Source organism: Fundulus heteroclitus, chromosome 15 (genome assembly GCF_011125445.2).
Source record: "Fundulus heteroclitus isolate FHET01 chromosome 15, MU-UCD_Fhet_4.1, whole genome shotgun sequence".
NCBI lineage: Eukaryota > Metazoa > Chordata > Actinopteri > Cyprinodontiformes > Fundulidae > Fundulus > Fundulus heteroclitus.
Genome location: NC_046375.1, coordinates 3,212,799 through 3,239,297, shown reverse-complemented (window position 1 = coordinate 3,239,297; position 26,499 = coordinate 3,212,799). Strand labels below are relative to the sequence as shown.

Here is a 26,499-nt window from a genome sequence, read left to right as displayed (position 1 = left end):
AATGATTTTCTGATCACCTGAGGAAACAAATGAGGAGTTCTAAAATATTGTATGACTTATTCAATCATAAGTTTATCAATAAGTGAGACAGAAAACAAAACATATGAAGCAATAAATATGATTTTGTTTTTCATTTTGAAAATAGGAATAAAGTTTTACATTTCAAACAACATATATATATTTTTTTCTTTTCTTTTTTTTTTCTTATAATGTTTTATATGTAAAGCTACTGCCATATTTGAAACAGCATTTGAACGCAGCACGTCTCCAGAGGCAACAGAGACCCGCCCCTGTCTCCCGAGCAACGACAGATTCCTTCCCCGCCTCTAAATGCATAAACGCTCTCTGATTGGTCCGTTTTCCCCCATTGCTTCGCTCGAAACGGCTCCTGATTGGGTGTCGCTCGGTCGTCAGCCGAGAAGCATCTGCGGCTCGCGCTGTGCCAGCTGTCCTTGCGCACTCTCCTGGTGGTCGGACCGACAGACGGGAGCTCCGGCGGAGGAGGACGGTGTCGGAATCCACAAGGATAGACGGTAGGAAAACACGGAATAATTGAAAAAAAAATAACGAAGATATAACATTGTATTCAATGTAGCTGGACACCTGCTGAATAAAACTGGGTAATTATTTGCGTTTTAGTCCCCTTTCACGGTAATAAATTGCACGTTAAACGCCGTTAACGTTAATAACGGCTGGGTTCTTCTCGATATCCGCTAATTTCCCTTTTGGTACTGCATATTATAGATGTATGCCAACGGTTCTTGTTGCTCTTTTTTTAAATTTGCTTCTGATGAAAAATGAATATACTGAGCCATTTGTTTGCTAATATTGGGGAACAACTTAATTTTATTTAAACCAGGGTTTTAAAAAAAATGGAGGGTTTGCAGTGTGGGCTCGCTGGCGAAGAAATATGAGTGAGACGTGACTGTTCTTGTGTTTTTATCGTGTCATTTGCACATTAAAGGCGAGCGTATGTTATGTAATTCTATTTTTGTTTGTGTAGGTTATTCTCTGTGTGGCTAAGCATTATTGACTCATGGTTAAAAAAATAGTGCTTCAGTCTTTACGCACACAGGCCAGCCTGGACTTTTATTTTTTGTATAGCAGGGCGCACAGTTGGAGCAGGTTATTGTGAATGTCTTCATGCTTTGCTGGAAAGACCGATTTTTGGGGTTTGGGGTGCTGATATCTTCTGCATTGCTTGGCTTGGATGATGTTTAATAGAGCTTTTGGTGCTGAAGAATAAGATAGATACATTAGAAATTAGGCTAATTCAATGATCTAGCCAGTGCTGTGTGCATATGCATTTTATTTCAACGTGTAGTTTTACAAATACTTTACAAATAAATCAGAATGTAATGGGAAAATGGTGACCTTTGATGAATGTTTGGTGTTATGATGCATTAAGGTGCTACATCTATTACTCCTATTGGGAAGATTACATGAAACAATCCCTCCTTTGCAGATCCGCCTTGTGTTTATAGCTTTGCAATAAAAACGTTAGTGTGTGAAATCCGTGCTGACCATCTGTAATCAGTACTGTGCCCAAGGCATACAGCCTTGCACACATCACATCAGCACCTGGCTACAGCCATCAGCTTTTATTCCTAGAAGCAGAAGGATAGTCTCTATCATCATTCAGAGCATATCGCACATCTTCTCTGATAAACGTGTAATTCTGCTCATCTAAACTAAACACGCCTGTTTTATGCTGCGAATTCACAGCCGTGCACATGCATACAATAATATCTGCAGTGGTATTATTGGTAAAGTTGCTGATATCAAAGATTATAAATCGGATGTGCCAAGCAGAGATTGGGTCACTTTGAGTCACACAGCATTGTACCGTATTGCTTGGACTATAAGGCGCACTAAAAATTCTTAAATGTTCTAAAAAATTGATGGTGCGCCTTGTATGTGATTACCGTTGTGCTTACTGACCAATCTTATGTGGTACAATGCGCTCAAAAATATATTAAAATATGTAAGTACGACTTTGGTTAGCAACGTAGCCGCTCCGTTCAATGGATATTCGGAGCATTATGGTACACTGTGTCACTACCCCATCAGACCCCTGAGCTGTCTACAAGACTTCCTGACTGTAATGTCTAAACTAGAAGTGCATTCATGTAAGGCAGCCCACATCCAGAGTACTCACTAGCAACAATAAACCTAGTAAGTTAATTCAATATAAAAGTTACGTTTATTTTGGCCTTATGTTAGAATCAGGGCAGTGTAGTCCAACTACTCCGTCCTGCTGATAGAGACGGATAGCTTTCCCTCTCAGGAGAGAGCGGTGTAAGGTGACCAGATTTGATTTCTCTAATGAAAACTGGGGACGTCTCTGCCTGGAGTTTGGTTTGTTTTCTCTGAACTGCGACACCGACGGGACAGCGGTAGGACCGGGTAAATACCTCTGGTTGCGCTTTTTCACTCCATCATGATACACTGAAATCGGGGACATTTCTGGGGACAGCTTTTGCCGGGGACAGGTCATCCAAAACAGGGACTGTCCCAGGAAATCGGGGACGTCTGGTCACCCTACCGGAGGGACGGAGTGATATTACACACGAATATGTGCCTTATAATCAGGTGTGGCTTATATGTGGACAAAGACACACATAGACACTTTAATTGACGGTGCGCCATATGGTCTTAAAAATACAGTGCTGTGTATTTTAGTATCTTTTTTATAAAGCACTTGTGAACAAGATAAAGCCCTTGATGTCAGGCAGAGAACAGGAAACAAATGAAGAGCAATGAGATTGTTCTGTTTTGGGTTGCTTGCTGATGGGTTCATGACCTCCTGATAGCAAACTTGACGAGAAATGCACCGATCCAGTTTTTTTCCGATCCATTTGGATGCCGATATCTGGGCTAAGCGTATCGTCCGATACCTCTGTTGAATGAATAAACCGTGTACCTTGCTATGTGAGTGAAGTTATCAGGCTTGAAATAAACATTGCTAAAACAGGTTCTGCATGTTCTTTAGCATGGTGCTTTTGGAGAAGCTTATGTAAGTTTGTGGTGTTGAATTTACCGACCGTATCACCCCCTCGCAACTTATGCATTGCAGACGCTGCATGTTACAGTCGGACTTGTTGGCGTATGACGTTTGAAAGGTTTCCAAATTAGCAGACTTGGCTCGGTCTGGCTCTCTTGCTCCGTGTTGCTCGGTGTTTGCTCACCGCTAGCTGCTGTGCGTGCTCTGCGTATGCGCCGTTGCAAACATAGAAGTGATTATATTGGCGTAACTGTATTGCTGTGTATGATATTAATAAAAAAATAAATGACTGGATCAATCATCCAATGTCCGATCCAGACGTCGCTCCCTCTCCATCTATTTCCAATTGAACTCGTGGTATGAGGCGACAGTCGCTTGCCCTCCTCCAGCAAAGCGGCCGGCGAAATTTGCGTGTGTGAAATTTTGTACCTGTGGGCTTGGCATGGCAGCCATTCATCTGGATCAGCTGTGCGGTGCGCCCTTAAAATGGTTTTCTTCATGATGTTTCCTTGTCTGTGGTTTAGGATGAACCCGGCTGTGCTTTTTCTTTTGTAGAGTTGACATGAAGGCAAGATTTCAGTCAACTCCAGCAAAGTCAGGAGACGCATCATCCTTGTCGGCCACGGTCTGCTTTGAAAATATCAAAAGACCTCCACCTTTCTAACCAATAACATTTCTGGCAAACAAGCGATCCAACAGCGCCATTTCAAAGGCTTCACCGCGGTGGCCATGAAAGACACCAGGCGCTGTCGTTTGTCGCTCCCCGTGTGTCGAGCCCATAAGTCGCAGCGCTGGATCCAACCTTTTGAAACATTTCCACTGTTTTCTACTGGACCATTTCTAAATAGGAGCGTATTTTATGCATGAACTACGGTGTTAAAAGATTTAAGTTTTATCTGAAATCAACACTCCTCTATTGTTCCTTTTCTGTTAAGCACTTCACACAAACACATCTTTCAAAATTGTGACAAAATTCACCTTAGTCTCACTGAGCCGTAGTCACCAGAGCTGAAGGCTGTCATGTCGAATGAAAAGACACAATGAAGATAAGAACTGTTTATTTTCTGTAGTAAAATAACCTGCGGGGCATCTTACACTCAGGAGAGTCCTGCCGATGAGACAAATGTCAAAGGAGCTCCAGGATGAAAGAGCTGGGAGACATTTGCCCTCTGGTAGTAACAGCATTAATGCATTAGTCCCAGTTGTTTCCAAAGACGGTTTCTTACACTACCAGCCGTAAAAAGCTAAGTAAAGGAGCCTCAACGTCACTTTTAAAATACTTAAGCCACCAGGTGTAAATCCGCAAGCTGCAGCTTCCTTTAATCCTGTAGAAAAGGCTTCAGTTTGGCCTATCACAAACAAATTTACCTTTTCCTCGTTCACCCAGGCAGTCAGCAGCAAGAGCTTCTGTGAATTGATGGTGATGGTGGTGCTGACATGTGCTCTCTTGTCATCTCTTTTAGCCCTAACCTCAATCTTGTTGAACTTACTTATTTACTATTGCGTCTAAATAGAACTAAATTGTGATCACTTAGGGTTAGCAATCTTTGTTGTTTTTAAATTTTAGTTTCAAGCGTCGCTGCTTCTGAAGAAACTCTCCAGAGCTGAGTTGTATTGATCTCTGCTGCCTCTGCACATTTAGGCAAGTTCAGAACGTGTTATTCATAATTTCTCACCTTAACCCGCTGAGTTGTGCCAGGCCAGAGACGCACCCAGGCGGCGTAGCGCTTATGTTTTAGATGCACCCGCTTTACATTAGTGCAGCCATGGAAGGACAGGCTTTGCACAGTTTGCTTTTAACTTGCTGCTGGACAGTGAATACTCTACTGTCCTCACAACGTGCCAGACTGCATTATAGCAAAACTTTTTCTGTACATGACTTCAACACTAAAGTTTGTTGTTGACTAGACCGATCATTACATTCCTACTCTGACACTTATCTGTAAGATTCTCATTAAAATCACCATTCAACGTCTTTTAATCTGTATTTTGATTTTTGGGGGTCAGACTCTTAATACTGGGAGAGAGTTTATATATCTACATACTTTTCTTGTTTCCCGATATCCTCCATTGTGGACTTTTATAAAAACGTTTGTAATGAATAGCATTTGCTTGTAAAATATCATTGGACTGCGAACCAAAGTTTCCAAATGCTTAGAAAATAAAATACTGGATGTAGCTGCTAGCTCAGGTGAGATTTTTAACTAAAAACTAGGATGTAGCCCTGGATGGCACATGCCCAAATTTTCACAAACACAACATTAACATCAGACACTATGATTTTGTCAGCGTACAGATGAAGAGTCACTCAAAACCTTATGGAAAGGTGTGACTAAAAAAACGTTAAATTAATTGTACTTATACAGAGTCCATTGTTTATTCACCTCTGAAACAAGAAGGAATGCGAGCAGAGCTCCTGGTGGTGTTACAGCCTGATACCTAAAGACATGCAATTATTTAACTGTCACGACCTGAAACTGAATTAACTAAATGTACAACTCACAGGAAATGACTAATCATCCACAGATCTTTATTAGAAGCAGTGATCACACTGGTCCACTCCCAGACAAGATGATTGAAAATAAAGGACAATTAAAACATTTTTTTTTCTGTAATTTGTTTTCATGACACAAAATGGAGGACAAAAAATTGATTAACCATACTTGGTCTAATAAAAGTGGAGATTTATTTTAAGCCATGTTGTCAAAACAGCCATAACTGTTTCCTATTTTGACGTCTATTTTTAACACCAGGATGCTGCAGTTTTGCCCGACCCACGTTTGCTGAGGCGTTCCGAGCAGCTCCTCTGCTAACACCCACACCCACACAGACCCAAGAGGCTCGCATACGTTTATATTGACTGTCACGCATAAGTGCACGCTGCACGCCGTCCATCCCCATGACGACTACTATCCAGACCGAGCAGGAGTCAGCAGCTGTCTACTCGCTTCTTCTCACTTACAGCGCGCAGGGACACACAAACGCTCACCCACAGACGCCCCGCATGTCGCATACACCGCCTCCGTCGGAGACATCTGAGGACGTCAGCAGAAATATGGGTCAAACTCTAGCATTCACTGAACCTGAAGGCTTTTACCAGCAGCAGAGTAGCCATACTTTGTTGGTTTCCCTGCCTTCAGCATCTCGGTTGTTTAATACAAGAGCAAAATGGTAATAAGGGTTTAAATAAATGTAAAAAAAAAAAAAAAAAGGTATTTAATGTTTGCCTTATCTTGGTGGAGGTTATTTGATTTCAGTTTTATGATGCTGCACAATATTATTTCATGCAGATTTTTGTTGGACGCGCTGACTGGTGTGTTTGATTTGCCCGTGTTTGTGACGTCATGATGATGTGGTGACTCTGCTCCTCATCCATTATTAATTAACATCTCATAAAAAAAAAAAACTGCATGCAGAAAGCAGGACAGATGGGGTGTGTCTAACCGTGTGCATGTAAGATGACTGGCTTCTACTGAACTCAGTGTGTGTCTCTATGTGAATGTGAGACATTTGTCCGTGTGTGTGTGTTCTGATGCAGCTGGTCCCAGCATGCGTGGGAAATACTGCCGGGCTTAGACTGTGTGTGGCTCTCAGTTTGTGTTTCTGCTTGTTATGACAGCTATGATGCAGCAGAAATGAAACACACACACACACACACAGACTGAAAACATGCACTGATGCAATCAAAGGTGTGTACACTTCTCAGTCTCGTTATCAAGGTAGATTAAATTGTTAGACAGGCAGCGAGTCTGCAAGAGATAAAACAAATGAATTCCAACATTTAAAAGTCCATCTCTATCAGACTTACGAAGCAGTCGACTCCACCCTCCCCGGCTTCTTCCAACAAAACAGACCCTGCTAACTTGCTTAAGATCATCTCTAACACTGAAGCAATTCCGTTTTAAAATTTTTAAAATGTTTTATGGTGTATGATTGTGAAAGTTAATTAGTTAAATTTGAAATAAATAAACATGCAAACAAATGGTGAAATGAAGGAGCCGTTTTGAAGAGGCTGCGCTGTTTTAGGTCAAATTTTAAGCGTGTAATAACTACTACAGAAGCCGTGGAGTATGATAAGTGTGATAATGTAAACATGTCCTCCGTGCATTAGCTACTGCTAATAGCTAAAAGCTACAATCATTGTGTGAAATGGTTTTTGGCACTGTTGCCAAATCAGCTTATTATAAGCGACTTTGGGCTTATCCTTTTCTAAAGTTGCTTGTACATTCCCTGAATTGCAGGTTGCATATTTTTGGGCTCGTTTCTGAACGTAAAGTCGCTTATTTGGGCTCTAAAATAAGCGACTGTAAACACAAGTTTTAAAAAGAGCCGCTCGTTTATACTTTCTTGTTTATAATCCTCCTCTACCGACGGCACGTCATCATATAGAAGCCAAATAGGAAAACGCATATAGTTTTCTGATTCTTTTGATAGATTGATCCCATTAACTATTCATGATTAGGAGAATTAACATAATCAAAATGAACATACTACCCACATGTCTTTATGTATTTCAGAATATCCCTTTGCCTCATCCTCCTGACTTTTTCACACAAATCTTGATGGTGCTCCTCCCACTTATTTGGAAAAATAGAAGATTCAGGCTTTGACTGTCATTATTGTACCTGCCATATGATTGGAGGGGTCTAAAATGCTCAGACTTTATGTTATATTATTGGGAGGTGCAGCTTAGATCAATCACATTTTATTTTTTTCACAGGTTCGCCACATTGGATGGACATGGAAGGTTAAGGATCGCAAATTACACTCATACTTAAAAAAACATAAAAAACAGCCGAGAAAAAAAAAAAAAATCCAGTCCTTAAAAATATGATTAGAGTATGGAGAGATGTTAAAGAACTCCCTATGATCTATCTCAATTCAGTCCCATTTGGGGAAATCAACTGTTTTCACCTGGCAAAACAGATGATGCCTTTACATAATGGTACAAGAATTGTTACAAATGATGCAAAATCTCTATCTACTTGGTTCAGACGTGGTAATGAGCTTTCAGGAGCTGCAAGATACTTTTCATTTAAATAAGAATCATTTTTATAGATACCTCCAAATTAGAAATATTATAAAAATTAGTCAAAACAATTAGCTGTTAAATCCTAGCCTGGCAACGTGAAAGATAAACCTGTCAAACTACTGTTGGAAAAAAGGTATAATTTCAGCCTTTTATATCCCAAGTTCCTGAAAGCTCCAATGACAGACTACAGGCTTGGAAGGATGATTTATCATTAGATCTGTCAGAATGCACTCTGGCTCATACCACATCTATTAACGCGCACATTAAACAGTTTAAATAGTTAATGTGAGTGTATGTAACACCGGTACAAATTAATAGATATAATGGTGATGTACCTGATGTGTGTCCAGCATGCTTAGAGCACAAAGACACTTTGGTACATTGTATGCGGTACGGCAAGGCTGTAATGCAGTTTCATCATTATAAGTTGGGTGTATGAGTCGGTTAGGACTTGTCTAACCAAGTCATGAACTGTCTCTAATGTTTTATGCAGGCCACAAAATGTCCAATATTTCATTATAAAAAAGGTTGTTCAAAGCAGGAAGTCACAGGTAGCAACAGAAAACACTTTACTCATTATGTGATGCAAAGTTTTTTTTTTATGGCTCTTTGGAGTTTTGGAATTTAGACTGAATAATATTCAGATTTTTTATTCAAAAATATTGGGATCTTTTTAAAGCTTTTTGAAAAACATTTTAAAAGATCAGTTTTAAAGGATAAAACTGAAGAACGTTTTCTCACCTTGGCCTTAGAAAATTGGAAAAAATCCTTTATTTGGCTCATTGATATTAATCCTCTTCTCCCTTAAACTGCTCTTGGATTGTGTGTTTTTGAACCCGGATGGTGTTAATTCTCCAAAGGGTCAGTTATATAAGTTAACATTCATTTCCTCCGGCTTTAAAGTCCTTATGAACGCACCGAGCCTGCAGCGTCTAGTGACAGCGGTCTGTTTTGTCAGCATTTGGATTCCCACACACAGACTGTGGGTCAGCACAGATGTGTCAAAATGGTGACAACAGTCTCAACTCTCAGGTTATGGAAGTCAAATTATAATAAAAAATCAGTTTATCTTTGCTCAAAGTCACTCTCTCTTTATCTCAAGTCAAACACTGCTTAATGCTATTTTGTAGGGTTTTAAACATATGTTTTGAAGGCAAAGATAACCTAATCAACATGAAGTAACAGCAGTTTAGTTTGCATATGTGCTTCATCTTTTAGTTTCAATGTATCCCCATTATGTTCAGCCAATGAATTAAATCAAACTGTCACAATAAACAAGGTCTGATGATGTTGTTATGTCCTTAGCATGGTTTTTAATTAATAAGCTGTCCCTCCTCTTCTTTGGCTATCTGTTTCTGAACATCCCAGTCTGACGTGAAAGCAGAAAATAATGCAAAACATCACTGGTCCCATATAAAGAATCACACACGTTTTGATGAGCTTGTTACGTTGGTACTATGTTAGCCAACTTGCTTCTTTATGGAATCAGCTACATTTCTACTTTATCTTAGGCCCACACGAAGATGAACGCAGTAAATTTTCATAACGATAAAGAAAAAATGTGCGTCCCCACGAGGACGCAGCACCTCTGAAAACGCTGTAGTAGGTATGCCGGACCCATTGGTGGCGCTGTGACACTGCCTCAGAAACATTCAAAAACAACAGGCAGCAACATAGCAGGGGATCAGACACAAACAGGTTCCACGTTCCAAGAGATCTTTATGTGGGTTGGCGGGGGGACACGGCGTGTAGAGCGGGTTCATTAGAAAGGAAGAGTCCAAGAACGGAACTGCTAACAGCCGTAACAAAACAAATATTTGCCTCAGCATGAACGCCTCACCGGAAGGCGCCATCTTTGTTATTTGTGAGAGTGAGGCACAGGTGTGGTACGGAGAGAGGCGAAGCTATGTCATCGTTTCAGAAAAGCTGGGGCTCACATGTATCCACTCTAAGACCAGTTTTTAAAAAGGATCCTCAACGGTCTCCCAAAGCGCCGGATCCATGTGGACGCACAGCCCAAACAGCAAATACGTTTGTGGAGACGCCTAATCTCATTTCCGTGTGGATGGGGCCTTAGTCTGTGTGCTCTGGGAGAAATTCAACGTGAGAACCAGATGCAACATCTCACATAAAAGTCTTGGAAAATGTCCCTAATAGTGTATGACTGCATTTGCTGTGGAGAATTTTTTTTTTTTTTTTTTTTTTTTTTAGAAATCTCTGAGTTGAAATTGCAAATCATTGTTACTGTTGCATTCTTTGGAGTTATTTGAAATGGGACGTGTTTGTGTGTGTGCTGGTTGCCTATTTTCCTTTTGAAAGCTCTCAAATTCACTTCTCCAGGGAAACCAACCAGCCTTTTATTCAGGCTGTCTGGCCCTGAGGGCTCTGCTTTCCATACTGCACGCCCCTCCAACTTCATGTTTACCCCAGAGGCAACATCTTTGTACAATCAGCTACTCGCTTTAGTTATCAGTAAACTGATTTCTTTTTGTGGTCACCCTTTTCTTTATCAGCCCTTCTTTGTCTCCAATCTAGTAACGGCGTTATTGGAGTCTGACCTGGATCAAATAGTTATAATAGAATGCCCTTTATTGTCATTATGCAGCATATAATAAGACTGAATATATGAATTATATGTGTAAATTACATGGAAAACATGGACACTGACTAGCAAAAATCACAAGAAGGGTTATTATTTGATATCTTTTGTAAACTAGGGCACACATTTCTGGCTCTAGAAACTTTCCCTCCTCATGACTGTGATCCCTTTCTTCCCCTTCCGTACCCTCTTTCCTCCGCTCTCTTTCTGTTCTTCTCCTTTGTGTTGATTTTGTATAACTGGCAGACTATTGTGTGCCGCTATCAAACACATTGCATGCAGCCATCCATGCAGAATGCACGCAGAGAGATGGTTGTTGAGCATCCTCTTAGTTTGATCCATCAGGTTAATGGCGGCTAAATGGGAAACTGGAGCTTTATCTTAAAACGGGCTTTTTAAACCTAATCTGGAGGTTTTTTTAATGATGTTGTGTGGTTTTTGCTAAATCACTTTATACCAAGATCAAGAAACCAGAACAAGCAGACAATGTAATATGTATTTTCTTTTAATCTTTATGAGCCAAAATAATTACACAACAACAATGTTGATAAAACTGAAATATTTTGAAACTTTGGGTTAGGGTTTGTTCCCAGAACAAAGGCCACTTGCACAAATGAGTTCTAGAGTTTCCTGCAAATAACCCTGTGATTTAAAAAAAAATATATAGCTTTAAATAATTAAAACATTAGCTAATGAGATAGCCAAACCAGACGAATATGTTTATAATAATGAAGTCATTATACTCAACAGTAACATTAGGAATTCAGTAGCTGTTGGCCACTGAATCTGAGTGGGGCTCAAACAACAGAAATCAATGCTATTTAGCATGTTAGCACAAATTAATTAGCATGTTTTTGTCTCCTCATCAAAAATCTTGTTAAATTTTGATCATCTGTCTGGCTTTAGAGGGGTAGGTTGTAACTAAAAGCAGTCATTGATTGCCCAGTTCTCCTTTTTCAAACTCCTTATCAACAATCTAGAAATTAATTTCTTCAGAAAATTAGTATCTGTGAGTGATGATATTTAATTAACAACCATGGCATTGTTGTCTTTTTTCTTCAGGGTGGATATTTTTTTCAATCCAGACAGTTTTATAGTTTCTAAAATATGAAAATCCAAATTTTACTAAATATTTTGCTTTTAGATTGATTTGAAAATGTTTTTTTGGAATAGCCTAACAGGCAAAGGACACTCAGGTCAGGTCAACAGTCAGGAAAATATTTCCACCTAAACTTCTATAATGTTTGTACAACTGCTAAAGATATCTGGAAATCTGACTCTAGAAAAGTGGGACATTTTGAAATGGAGGATTTGTAGGAGCCCTTAGTCAATTATTGTCTGTAAGAAGCTTTTATGTTATCTCAACTCATTCACACTTTGCTTTTAAGGCCTGTGCCTGTATTCACAAAGGTTGACTCTGAGTAATGAGAGGACATACATTTTTATCTTAGTGAGGAGGTGTGGTTAACCCCGTTGCTAGGTGTAACGCTGTCTTTCAAGAGCTGTGATTGGTTGATAGTACAAGAAAAAACAGCAACAACACAAATGCGCTCCCAGTAATGAAAGGAGAGAAAGTGACCGATTAGATTGGATTAAGAAATGTGTTGTGATGATGAAATTGCGCAAAATTAGTCGATCATCACACAGCATCAAAAAGATTGAACGTATCTTATTTGCATCCGCATCCTTGATTTGCTTATTTATTTTTACTTGCCAGTCATTTTACTTTATCTATTTAATATTATAGCACATTTACCTGTCAGCATTTTACTGGAATTGCCTGCTTGTATGAAGCGGTTGGATTAGGCCAAACGACCGGAACCGGCCCGCGGGCCGTATGTTTGACACCCCTGGTTTAGATGGTGGATCAACCAATCAGCTCTCTCTGTTTCCTCCATCTTCCTGCTGAAGACACTCTTAGGCTCGCTAAAAGTCCTCCTCACTATCCTGACATTTGTTCACTTTAGGGGTTCTCTTAAGGCTTAGGGTGCTCTGTGAACAACCTTTATCTTAACAAGGTGATATTCTTAGAAAAATTTTAGAAATCTGTAAATTCTAAGATTTTTCCTAAAATGACGTCACTAAGAGCTACTTTTAGTCTTAGGATTCTTTGTGAATACGGGCCCTGATATTCAATTTTTTTTTTTTTTTTGTTTTTCTGGCAAAAGGAAAAGCTCATTAAAAGCATTACAGGAAGTAAGAATTTCTGCTCAGCAGAATATGTTTATATAGAATTTCCATATTTTTTCCCTGCAGGATTATGGCTGCAAACATGGGCTCCATGCGTATCCTCATCAAGGGAGGAAAGGTCGTCAATGATGACTTCACACAGGAAGCAGATGTTTACATCGAGAACGGCATCATACAACAGGTAACCACATTTACGAGCAAGCCTTTACATACAAACATATTTTCCAATCATAATCACATAATCTTACCAAATTTCATAATCGTTACAATTCAAACCATAATTTTTTCCCTTTCTGTTACAAACTCCAACTTTAAGCGACTCATTCACTGTAAAGGCCAACCAAGGTGCTGTCATGATTCACATCTTAAAATACAAATTGAATAAGGTTTTTACCACTTACTGAAATCTGTTGTGATTATTGTGAAGACTCAGCAATCTGGAAAGCTCCAATTTACTCCTACCGAATCTACATTTCTTCTATTTTAATTTATATTTCATATTCAACTTTATCGATGTATTTCAGCGATCTCAAATATGTTTAAATGCAGATTATATTTTTCTGCTGATTAGTCACTAGAAAAGAAAAACCAGGGGGATTAACGCGCTAATTAAGATTCACAATCTGAGGAAAATCCAGATATTAGTTCACAGCAGTACCGCTATCGTGAACATTTGCTTTAAAATCAAACTGGATAACTCACTCTGGCTCCTGTTTAGAATATCATGTAGAACCTATTAGAGCACAATAAGGTTTTAACCAGAGAACCATTCATTTACTGTCACAGGTCACAGGTCATACTGTGTCTTTATGTTGTGTGGTAGGTTGGAAAGGAGCTGATGATACCAGGTGGAGCTAAGGTGATAGATGCTTCTGGAAAGCTGGTGTTACCAGGTGGAATCGACACCTGTGTGCACTTGCAGGACACGTTTATGAACGCCAGCATCCAGGACGACTTCTACAGCGGGACCAAGGTACGCACTCACACAGTTTAACTGTGATTATGATCATCAGTATGATTGAGATTAAATCATTGTCCTCCACAGACTACTCTACTTTGTCTGAGCCGGTAGGTCAAGAGGATATACTTGCGTAATTATGCCATTATTATACTAGTTGAAAAGGGTCTTCAAATGACAATAATATGGTTTATCGTAATAATTTATCGTCCAACAAAATTTGTCATGACAGGCCTACATGTGGGTCGCTTTGTGGTCTTGAACTGTTCAGACAGCAGTATGACGGCAGTAGCATTTGATAATAGGATGAACGGCCACCCCAAAAAAGTCTGATTTAAGAAAACAATCAGAATTGAACATCAAGTCCTGCAGCGTGAACGCACCCTACTTCATGTTGTCAGACGGATACTTTTTAGGTGAGTTCTTGATTGCATAGGTCTACAATAATTAGGCCTGGGTGAGGCTAGTGAAACTGACTTCAGCTTTTCAGAACATGTATTTAATCACAGTTAATTCAGGAATTTATCTTAAAAAAAAAGAAAAAACAACAAAAATCTATAAGGGGACAAATAGTTTTTCTCAACATCATATGTCCAAACCTTCTACTTACTCTCTCCTGCTCTTACCTCAACACAGCCTAAAACCTAATCTGAACTTAAACATTTAAAATCTGTTTCTTGGTCAGTCTATTGTCATTTCTACTGGTGCTGTAGTTCATTTCTTGTTGATTCTAATGTTCTTTTCTTTGGTTCCCTGAGGCTCAAAGGAGAGATAATAATTTAATTATCAGAAGACTTTGATATTCACAGTAATTGTTGCCTGTGGTGGTATTACTGTTAGGGAGGTTAATTTGTTCTCTTGTATTATTTTGTCTGGCATATTTTATCACTGAAGCTAGACTTATTGCTCATTTTGTTCATCAAGACCTCAGATAATCCATATTTTCAGACATATGTTTATGTCCTATTATTTTTGTACAATATTAATTTTAATTTTTAAAGCTCCAAACAGATGAGTTACAAGTGGAGCAAAATCTTTATAGAGCGAAGTACAAAATACATTTTCCATTTGTCTCTGTAACATTATAATCTTTGACACATCAGTCAAATTTGATTATAAGACATATTTCCTGTGGCCATTTTTGTTTCACTGTAGATGTGACATTAAACCAATGCTAACTGAAGTGCGTTGGGAGGAATTGGAGGAAAAGTGATTGGTCCCCCCCCCCCCCCCACAATCCTACCCTCTGGCATGGCTGCCATGGCAACTAACCCCCGCTTCTAGTGTGGAAACGTCTGCCTGTTTTGGAGTACGCGCACACATGACCACAGTTCTGTTGTTTTTTCCCCTTTATGCTGAGCCTGTTACCATCGCGACCACGGAGAAAGAAATCTTGACGAACCCAAAAACTATTTCTTTCTGCATCCTCTACCCTCCCCCCACCACTTTGTATCAGTTTGGCCCTTCTTCTTCTTCTTTGCTTCCTTCCTCCTCTCCAGCTTCCCCACTGTTCCTGTGCTTCACCCCTTCGGTGGATTCACATTGACCTGCAGTGGGAGGACAGTTTAATAATAGCGTTTAATCCCGCAGTGCTAAAAAGAAGCATATGAAGCATGGACACAAGTGATCTGTTAGGGCTGCAGCTATCAGACCTTTACACGTTTTTATCATATGTTTGTATCATTTGTACTGGGAACTTGTACTTGTCAGTACAAGTTCCCAGTACATTTATTTCAGGAAGGCCCTTTTATGCCTAAAATACCAAAAACAAAAGCTGTGTCTTCAGTTTTAAGTCGTCATGAGAGATTGTTTCAGTAATTTATTCACCTAAAAAATCCTTTCTTGAGCAGTCACAATCATGTTGCTCACCTTTGTCCATGGTTGAGATGCCTGGATGGTTGTAAGAGCTTCTTACCGGCTTTTTTAATTATTAAAAAGCTGGAAAGTCTCTGACATGAGAGAACAACCTGAATATCTTCGTTTGGCCCTGCTGATTTTCACATTGATGATCCCAAAGTTTTAAAGCTGGGCAGCATGATATTTCAATCATGAATATGTTCTGGGTGCATTCTGCTGTTTAAACAAATTGGTTGTTGAAGATACACGAAGAGAAAAGCAGCAATGCTGCAAAATATGTTTAAGAAAATATATTATGAAAATATTTTAAAGAAGAAATGGTTTTTTTACCATAATTCAAGGCACTTTAATTTACTTATTTACCTATTTCTTAAGTTATTTTGTAGTTACGTAAGTGAAGTGAAGCCTGTTCTTAGCTCACTGTGTAAAACAACTACCAGAAAACATTTAGTTAAATTTTCATTGTTTACAACGGCCATCTTGTTTTACAGACATGTTTCACAGCTTGTATTTAGTTGTACTTGAATTTAGTTCAACTCCCAGATGAAATGCCTGACATAAAAACAAGTATTTAAAATAATTATTTAATTTTTTTTTGTGAAACAAAAAGGAGGGGGAAAATCGATTAATCTGATTGGACAAAATAAAATCAGAGATTTTATTTGTAAGCCATATCGCCCAGCCTTAGTAGTAGTAGTAGTAGGAGTAGTTTTCCTCTATTTTATATGGACATTAATAAGCATGGGCCGGTTATCGAATAATCCAACATAATGGTTTAAAAATAGCTTAAATCTTCCATCATACGTTTCTATGATTTAAATTCCTTCTAATGAGAAGCCACAGAAAATATCAGAGTGACTTTAGTTTCTCCCAGGTATATGGAGCATAGAGCAACACAATACTGCCCCTCCTCCACCTGTTGCTGCATACAATAGGTCAGTTTGCTGAGACAAAGCCACAAGATATTTCCCTCATTTAGAAAGACAAACTGTCCATCACTCTCTCTCAAAACTACAGGTGGTAAACTTTGAACGGCTTATTACCCTGAGAAACAGGCACTAGTTCTAAATCTAGCAGGTGTTTGTTTATCTGTATGTTTTATTATTTTAGCAGCAGTAGGAATAGTTTTTCCCTTTTTTTTTTCATTTAAATAGCAGCAATTAGTTCAGCTCATACATTTTTGTTTTAGGCTATTTGAGGTATTTTTACTTGAGGTTATCATAAAAAACAAATATTGATTTGCGCCATGAAACACAAACGTTTAGATTGATGGGTCATTTTTGGTCTATTTCTTTCATTTTCTCATCATCATCTGTCCTCCACCTGCTGTCACTCTTAGTCTCTACTATACTACACCCATCAAACTGACTAAAACGCAATATTTTCCTGACATTTTCAGAACAGCGTCCATCCCTGTCACTGCAGAGATCATTTCAATTTACCTGCAGGTTGAAGAGATGAAGGGAAGAGGTGAAGGATGAAGGAGAGGGGTTCAGCTGTAATGTTAGGTATGAGTGGTGCTGATAGAGGAGGATCAGAGGGCTGCAGTGGGAATGACACCGACAGCTTCTATCTGAGTCAAACTTACAGAAGGTATCTCAGTTCTCCTTTACAGTCTGAGCTATCCAACTTGTGCTTTGGGAAATTATTCCCAGTTTTTCTTTTTTTTTTTTCTTTTAGATCGTTATCCGCTGTGTTTATCTTCTACAGTTTGATAACTTACATACTAAAATGCACATTTCAATAGAACGTTTCTCAAATGACGTCACATTTGTCCGGAGACAGCGCGGGTTGTCCAGCTGCTCGAACAAGCAGAGAACAAACTACGATGGAAACAACTACAATATCAATCATTTTGGAAGATGACAATGTCCCAGGAGCTTAATTTCAGTATGCTTTAGTCCAGAAACCCAGCATAGAACAGCTGAAATGTTTGAAATGCAAACTAAAAATGACTTCTGTTAAGTCAGGATAAGATGGTTTTCTGGCACTGAGAAACTGACTGGTTCAGGTGGTCGTACCGTTTCAAAACTACTGTTAGGTATTATAGTAAGGTCATACATTTCTTTAAATTACAAATTAAAACCATTGTGATGTATTATTTATAGTTTTCAGTTTATATTATTTTTATGTTTCATTTTTAAATGAACCATTAGCAAATAAACCCCAGTGTGATTAATAAGAAGTCTTTGAGTATGTGAAATTAAGTAATTTAAATACATAAAAATATAAATATCAATTCTTTTTTAAAAAAGATGTGATTGGATTACAGATCAGCTACAGATCAGATAAGATTTCTATTACCTGTGTATGGATACGGTGTGGTTAAAGTGGAATAAAGAAGGTAAATTGAAATGTATTATGCAAAAACAAACCACGGGCAAACAGGTTTATTACTGATGGCAGGGTGACTTCTCTTTGCAGCAGATTTGCCATTTATAGCAGTCTAAATTTAGGTGTTTCTTTGATGACAACGTTCCAATATAAACCTTTCAGCTCTCAGACAGTTGCTTTCTTCTCGCCTGATAAACATCAGTCCAGCATCTCCAGTGCAGTTTGTTGAACTTCCACACTTCAGATTCAAAAGATAAAAACAAGTATTTCTCTTTGTGTTTTGTGCTTTTCTTTCTCTGCTTTCAGTTTTCTTTTTCTTTTCTCCATTCCTGCCTGAGATTTTACGAAGAAAGAGACTGTCGGTAATTTTAATTTAGGCCCTGCAGGCAGACAGCCCAAGTCCAACAGTCGTTGTTCTTTCACTCTCTTTGTGCAGACATCATTACACACACACACACACACACACACACACACACACACACACACACACACACACGCACACGCACACACACACACACACACACACACACACATTAGCATTAGCATTAGCATTAGCTGACAATGATGAATGACGCTACACTCTGCATACAAACACAAGGTGACTTCTTCCCTGCTGACGCTGCAGATCATTCTGACTGGTTTCCATGGTAATCAGATAACCGATAGCTCATTGGTTATCGGATCATTGGCTCCAAACAGGTTGGCCCCGCCCCCATCTGTGCTCCTACCTCAGTAATTCACAGATATGATTAAATGTAATCAGATTTTATTTAGGCCAGAATTCTGGGTTCAGGTTGTTTGAAGGATAATGATTTAACTGAAGGATGAATAAGTTGATGTTGCAAGAGAAAGAATAATATTATGAATGATATTGCTACAAATCTATCTGTTCCTTTTAAATATACATCAATATCCTACCAGACTATATGAGAGGATATTTAAGGTATTCAATGGAGAGATGAGGAAGAGGAGGAAAAGGTGGGGACATCCGACAGTCATGGTTGAGTCGTATCTGTTGTAAAGGTTACACTAAAGTCAGACACATCACGTTTATTCACGTCCTCTTTTTTCCTCTGGTATGTCTTTGTTTTTTTTATTGTAATTCTCACTATTTTCTATCTTCTACCTCTTCCCTTACACATATTTTTGTTCATGGGAATTTCTCAGCCATCTCCTCTTTTTAACCAATTTTATTTTTACATTTGGTTGCTTGAAAACAACCTTTTTAAAAACTTTTTTTTTTTTTGGTGAGAGGCATGTCAAACATGAGAAAGAAATAGGACAGCAAAATGTAACCAAGGAATCTTGCTTTGTGTATTAATACATTTTCACAGACTTACTTCCATTTAACTTGATGTTTTCTGTGTCCCTTGTTGTTTGGTCACTAAATGAAACCCCATTTGATGATGAGCCATCAGCTCAAAACGAAGGCTTATTGTCTCAATACAAACACAGTCTGTGTTTTACAGACGACTCATTGTTCTCGTTTTAAATTGTGTTTTTTTTTATTCTGTCCTCCAATACCCCATTTCACCCATCCTTTCATTCTCTTTATCTCTCCCCCACCCAGGCGGCTCTGATGGGTGGTACCACCATGGTGATGGGTCTGGTCCTGCCCGAGCAACACTGCTCCCTGGTGGATGCTTATGAGAAGTGTCGCGCTCTGGCTGACGCCAAAGCATGCTGCGACTACGCGCTGCATGTTGGGGTGACCTGGTGGGGACCCAAGGTAAGCCCAAAAAGACAAGGATCCAGAAGGATCATAAATAAACAGCATGGAACCACAGTTGGAAACACGTTTTTATTCTTGCAAAATAAGCAGTAAAGCATTGAAACCATTTTTTATTAATGAGCAAGTTGCTTATTGACCTAGATTAAGGCAAACAGAAACTGGGTTAATACACATGCTCAGTGGGCACATTACTCAGACTGTATGAGTTAACCTGCCTTATTCAGCCTTTGGCTTCAGTGTCTGGACTGGATCATCTGCTGGCTCTGTGCACGTGTCACACTTCATTAAATCCACTAAAGTGTTTAATGCCAAATTTATCTGACCAAGGGGGTTTTATAACACCACATTTTATTTGCTAAAGCTGCTTCGTGAAGTGTGTTTCCTTTGCTGGATGCCAGTTCTTGATTTTTGTGACAAAATAAGGACGTTTCTTACCATTTTTCCAGCAACAATGTCTGTTAGTTTTTTTTATGCTATTCACCTTGAATAGCTGCTACAGGCTGATAAAGGACAAGCTAGCTGATAATTAATTCCATCTATCTATCTGATTTATATAAATATATATATATATATATATATATATATATATATATATATATATATATATATATATACACATGCTGCAAAATGTCTGACCTCTTCTTTCAACAGGTCCACAATGAGATGGAGAGCCTGGTGAGGGAGCATGGAGTGAACTCCTTCCAGATGTTCATGGCCTACAAAGACATGATGATGCTGCGGGATTCAGAGCTTTATCAGTCACTCCAGACCTGCAAGGACATCGGGGCCATTGCACGTGTGCACGCTGAAAATGGAGAGCTCGTGGCAGAGGTGCTAAATACCTGCTTAGAATTTATTTGATTTATCCTTTTTTTTGTTTGTAAGCAGAATTAATAAATAATAGAACAATATATCTAAGAACCACTGAAATTCGACATGGAAAATCATTTTTAGCAAAAATAGTTTTTTAATTATAATAACTTTGCAGACTTGAACTGAAGCCATGTTTTTATGCGGTTTTAGGGTGCCAAAGAGGCTCTGGATTTGGGAATCTCTGGACCAGAAGGAATAGAGATAAGTCGACCAGAGGAGGTAACCTATCAGAAGATCTTGCCTCAGCATGTCTTGCAGACGTAGTTTTATTTAGTTGTTGACAATGAGCCGCAGAGAGTTTTCTAGCTACTTTTGTGCCACAAGAAGAAGATATCCATATATATTTAGAACTCTGTTCTTACTAACAAAATGTAATACAGTGATTGTGTAGAGTGCTGTAAGTTTAAACCTAAACTGTTGATGTAAACTGGAGATATGCACCTTACACAAGGATCCAGTGTTTACCAGTAAATCATATAACTACCTTTGAATTTTAAAAGGATATTTAACCATAGCTAATTAATTTCTTTATTTCACTTATTGATAAAGACTTGATAGTAAATGTTTGAAGTTCTTAGTGTGTGACTTTTTCTGTGTGTTGTTTACTGCAGCTTGAGTCTGAGGCCACTCACAGGGCCATCACAATCGCTAACAGGGTAAAAGCCTTTTTCCCATCCCGTTATCTGATAGTGGCTCTGTGAATACGAGTCTGGAAAAGTACGAAAATGTGTCATAGAAACAGTGTAATTTTGTGATTTTAGGCCCGCTGTCCCATCTACCTTGTGAATGTGTCCAGTATGCTGGCTGGAGACATGATTGCTGCTGCTAAGATGCAGGGTCAGTATTTGCCCAGTTTAAAGAATCCAAGAAATCTGGTGGTGGTCACAAAAAAGACCATAAACTGGTTACTTTGCTGTTTCCGTCCAGGTAAGGTGGTCCACGCTGAAACCACAGTGGCTCACGCTGTACTGAACGGCAACCAGTATTACCACCACGACTGGGCCCACGCCGCTGCTCATGTCATCGTCCCTCCGTTACGCCTGGACCCCAACACACCTAGCTACCTCATGGGCCTGCTGGGAAAGTCTGTGTCTTGTGTTTAATGATCAGAAATGTTTTAACTTCATTAATGAGCAGTCTTAGTATCACACTGAAATGAACGTGCTGGTTCTGCTTCCAGTGACACTCTGAGCGTCGTGGCTTCAGAGCACCGTCCGTTCAGCACCAAGCAGAGAGCTTTGGGCAAAGAAGATTTCTCTAAGATCCCTCATGGAGTGGCTGGGGTCCAGGACAGGATGAGTGTCATTTGGGAACGAGGCGTGGTACGAACACAAGCTCTCAGAAAACTGTTTGTTCACAGCGCGTTAGCCGTTGATCTTTCAGCAGTAATAGTAGTAGAAATGACAGTTTAAACACTGTTGCTAAATAAAATAAAGCAAACTCTCTGTGGTGCAGGTGGTAGCACTGTTGCCTTGCAACAAGACAGTATTGGGTACAAATCCTGGTCTGGGGTCTTTCTATGTGGAGTTTGCATGTTCTCCCTGTGCATGTGTGGGTTCTCTCTGGGTACTCCTGCTTCCTTCAAAAACACGACTGTCAGATCTCATCAGAATTGCTCTTAGGTTAAAGTTAACATGCTTATTTGTCCTTCATGTTTCTGTCTTGTCCTGTGGGGGACTGGCGACCGTGGATAAGCAGTCATAAATGTAGATGGATGCGTGTTCTTTAAGCAAACAGACAAATATGTTGTTGTTTTTTGCAATACTAAAATGTCACACCATGTCTGCAGGTTACAGGAAAAATGGATGAGAATCGTTTTGTTGCTGTGACCAGCTCTAACGCAGCGAAGATCTACAACCTGTACCCACGCAAAGGACGCATCATCCCCGGAGCCGACGCTGACGTGGTGGTCTGGGACCCTGATGCAGCAAGGTAGACATTTATTTAACATGATTTAGCATGAAGGTTAGTACGATGTGAACCAAATCCGTTTCCCCTCGTGTTCAGGACGATCTCCGTGAGCACCCAGGTGCAGGGTGGAGACTTCAACCTGTACGAGGGCATGCGCTGTCACGGCGTGCCTCTGGTCACCATCAGCCGAGGACGTTTGGTGTGTGAGAACGGCGTGTTCATGTGCGCCGAAGGATCCGGGAAGTTCTACCCGCAACGCACTTTCCCCGACTACCTCTATAAGAAGATGGTCCAGAGAGAAAAGGTGCGTTCCCAAACATCACGTAATGCAAACATCACGTTGAGTCTGACTCCACGGATCTGGCCGTCTGTGTCGGGGATTTAGAGTCGACGCTCTCTTTATGTGCTGACTCTGTTTTTATGCAAAACCTTCTATCCCAGACTCTGCGCTGGTTTATCGACCGTTGGCTTCTGAAGCCTGGTAGCATGTTATTTATTTTCAATTATGTTGATCTTTATAGTTCACTAACCCTAAGTAATATTTAAGGGGCAAAAGTTTTAAAACTTAATTGTATATATGTGTATTTGATGCTGTTAAAGACTAGTGAATATTTTTTTTCAAATTAACAATAAATGTATATGTCGTTCATTAGGATTTTGCTACTAGAGATGTTGTAGAAAACAATTTAGCATCCTCTTATTAGCTCTTCTAAAACCTAAATTCTTCTTCTTAAGAGTGCAACTTCAAGTTAGAACGACTAACAGAGGCTAGGGTCATGTACACTAAGGCAAAAGTCTTCACATCCCTTAAACACTGCAAAAAAAGAACTAAAAATAAGTAAACTTTTCTTGAAATGAATGCATTTGCCCTTGATTTGAGCAGGTAAATAAGATGATCTGCCAATGGAGTGAATATTTTTACCCCTAAAATAAGATAATTAGACATCCTGCACTTGAAATAAGATGAGGGAGATCAATTGTTCCTATTTTAAGTGCAAAAATCTTATTCCATTGGCAAATCATCTTATTTACCTGCTCAAATCAAGGTCAAATAGTTTCATTTCAAGAAAAAAATGTCTTATTTTTAGGTCTATTTTTGCAGTGAACTTTTTCACTTTTTGTTGTTTTGTATTTGTAATGTATTTTTCGGGATTGTATGTTATTGGGCAACCCAAAGTAGTGCAAAGCTGTATTAAAAAGTAATACATAGTTTTATTTTTTTTTAAGTGAAATGTGCTTTTGACACAGTTAAACGTATGCTTGCATTTCTAGAAAATAACGTTTTAACAGAGAAGCCTTTAAGACTTAAACGCAGAATGAGTATTTTTAGAATGCTTGTGTTTTTTCATCATTATAATAGTGACAATATCTGCCCTTCTCTACTATTTACTCATTTACAACCATACCAAACTCATGTCTCATTTACGAGTTAATAAACATCTTCAATTTTCAGTCCAAAAGTTATGTTGATGTGGATTATTCTTCACCTTTGGACTCCTTGTTGTAGAACCAGGCCTATAAAGGAGTAGAAAGGGATCCGTACTCTGGTGATGTGGCCAAGGTTGCAAACACAATGAAGAAGGAGCTCGGTTTGGGTCCCATCGACGGAGACTCCCCCAACAAACCCCCTGTTCGGGTGCACCAGGGGGTCCGAGACCTCCACGAGTCCTCCTTTAGTCTGTCAGGTGTTTTGATAAAACTATTAAACCTTACTTATTAGTTTATTCGTTATTGTAATTATCCAAGTCTTACTCAAATACGTTTTTCCTCAGGTTCTCAAGTTGACGACCACATCCCCAAGAGGTCCTCTGCTCGGATCCTGGCTCCTCCCGGCGGCCGCTCCAGTGGTATTTGGTAACCTGTGGTGCTGGAGATGAAACCGTTTCGACCTCTTGTGTTTTTGTTATATTTCCCAGCGACCAGGAAAACTGCACTGATTTTAAACAACAGGGTTTAAAAAGGGCAAAACAAATTCAAATATAAGTCTGACCGATTTATTAATTAGTGGTTTGCAAAGGTGACTTTTAAAAAGTTGATTTGTGGTTAACTGGTGTGAACTGCTCAATAACATAAGATTAAAAGGGCTCTCTTGGAACTTAAAACGTGTTTTCCAAAATCTAGCTCATTTTAATAACATAATTTGGCGGTGCTTGTGAGCCTTGTCACATTTTAACCAGTGAAAGATCAAAACCAGTACAGTTTTTATGGTTCGGAACAACGTTACGGTGACAGAGTCATTTAAAATAAACGGATTCCAACCTGTCACTGACCGACACTGTAGGCACCACAGCGTTATAGTTTCTCGTGATGATGTGTGTGGATCCTGTTTGTGATTGAACGACCCCCCCCTGCGCTCGGCCTCCTGCTGCTCCATCGACTCCACTGAGTTATTGTTTTTGTTTCCAGTGGACAAACAGTTCTGTGTGGTGATGAAATCCAACTGCTTCTAACACTCTGTCCATCTGCATTTATACTTCCACTGCCTCCAACCGAACCAGCGCATGTCCTTTAAACACCCGGCCTCACCTGGAACGCCACAAGCTTTCTGGGATTAAAACTTTGGTCCAGGTTGTGGTTTCACAAAAGCTAAATGTTGGCATTGCTCTTATCAGTCGCATGGTTTCTATTGACCTTGCAGAGTATCTAAAGGGAAAACAAAGAGAACAGAAGTATAGTTTTGTTTCTGGGTTAAATAGTTTCTGTTGTCACTGTTTTTTTTTTTTTGTCAACCAGATTATGACAATGGAGTTTATTGTAATTCACATGAATAGAGGGGGAATGCAGTCCCTTCTCATTCCAGAGAGATTACTTTGAGCCATCTGAGGGTAAACAATAAACAAAGGAGCCTCGTTTATCATACCATGCTCTAATAAAGATCAGAAATACAACAATTCCTTCTTAATATTTCCTGCAAAGGTTTTTTTTTTTTAACACGTGCAAGTGTTTTTACAACATCTCAAATGTCTCTAGTAGGAATTAGTCTAGATTTGTTTACACATTTTTTACCACTGGCAGCTTGTTTATTGCATAATTCTGTGGTTTGACACAATTTGTAACTTCTTGTTTATGCATTTAATATAAATTAGGTCACAAATGTCATGCTGAGAGTTCATAATGTAATCAAGGATAATGTGAGGTTGTTATTATAGCAGAAAGGTTGAGCTGCACAGGCTGAAAGCTGAAGAAAACCACTGACCCTCTCCCCTCCTGGCGACGCCCCACTCCTGCCTACCAGTATCATATTTATGCATAGTCACGTTCTCATATGTGGTCACCCTATACATTTTTAAAAAATTGTTTTTATTTTGTGAAAAGATTTAATGTGCCAATGGGAATCACCTGTGCCACACTGTTAACAATGCATGGAGAGAACCACTTAAACAGACACAGTGAAGTCTCCATCTAAAGCCACAGGTTCATAAAAACTGGTGCTTTTTTCTAGGATTGTTTACAGCCGTTATCGTATTGTCAGACATTTCTGTGTTCTGTGACGGGCACTGTGATTCAGTGGTTGTGTTTGTGGAGTGGTGTTGGAAAGTGAACCTGTTAAATCTGTAAGCAGCTGCTTGTTTCTTACCACAAGAATAACAGTAACTGAATAAAGATGAAAAAAAAAACAAATGTTGGTCTATTTCTTTGCATCAGTTTTATTCTGTGTATAAAACATATAATTCTGTTTCTATTATTACAGTCTAGCTCATGTTAAAAATAACTTGTCAGTATATTGACCAGGCATTGGCTGACATAAAGGTATACAAAGGTTGTTAAAGGTAGAAAAAACTAAAAGATACCAGAAAAAGTGCCAAAACGACCTGAGTAGAAACAGTTTTCTATTACAGAAAAGACAAATTTTTGAAGTGTGGTGACTTAGGCGACGTTCACACTGCTCAATGCCGATTTTTTTTAATCTACTATATGGGAGCCGATAATATTAAGACCACATCATAGCAAAACGAAGATAAGAAGCAAGCAGCACAGCTATTAACGGTCTTTAATTGGAGCGCTAACT

The 26,499-nt window shown here is 39.2% G+C and overlaps 1 protein-coding gene across 1 annotated transcript; it reads left to right on the top strand.

Annotated features, from left to right (window-relative positions):
• The first annotated feature begins 315 nt into the window (after positions 1-315).
• On the top strand, positions 316-26,107 carry LOC118556538 (dihydropyrimidinase-related protein 5-like). Its single transcript, XM_036147205.1, has 14 exons — positions 316-533; positions 12,892-13,006; positions 13,649-13,798; positions 19,545-19,703; positions 20,358-20,537; positions 20,730-20,798; positions 21,191-21,235; positions 21,341-21,416; positions 21,507-21,663; positions 21,760-21,901; positions 22,369-22,511; positions 22,587-22,794; positions 23,998-24,175; positions 24,263-26,107. Exons 1-14 carry the CDS (start codon positions 331-333, stop codon positions 24,346-24,348), a joined length of 1,911 nt encoding a protein of 636 aa, XP_036003098.1. The 5' UTR covers positions 316-330; the 3' UTR covers positions 24,349-26,107.
• Positions 26,108-26,499: the final 392 nt, after the last annotated feature.

Bases quoted from the DNA above. Each gene is read 5' to 3' on its own strand.
- LOC118556538 (XM_036147205.1), top strand. From the start codon at position 331: ATGCATAAACGCTCTCTGATTGGTCCGTTTTCCCCCATTGCTTCGCTC. The intron at 534-12,891 runs GTAGGAAAACAC...TTTTCCCTGCAG, and splicing joins GGAATCCACAAGGATAGACG to GATTATGGCTGCAAACATGG. The intron at 24,176-24,262 runs GTGTTTTGATAA...GTTTTTCCTCAG, and splicing joins GTCCTCCTTTAGTCTGTCAG to GTTCTCAAGTTGACGACCAC.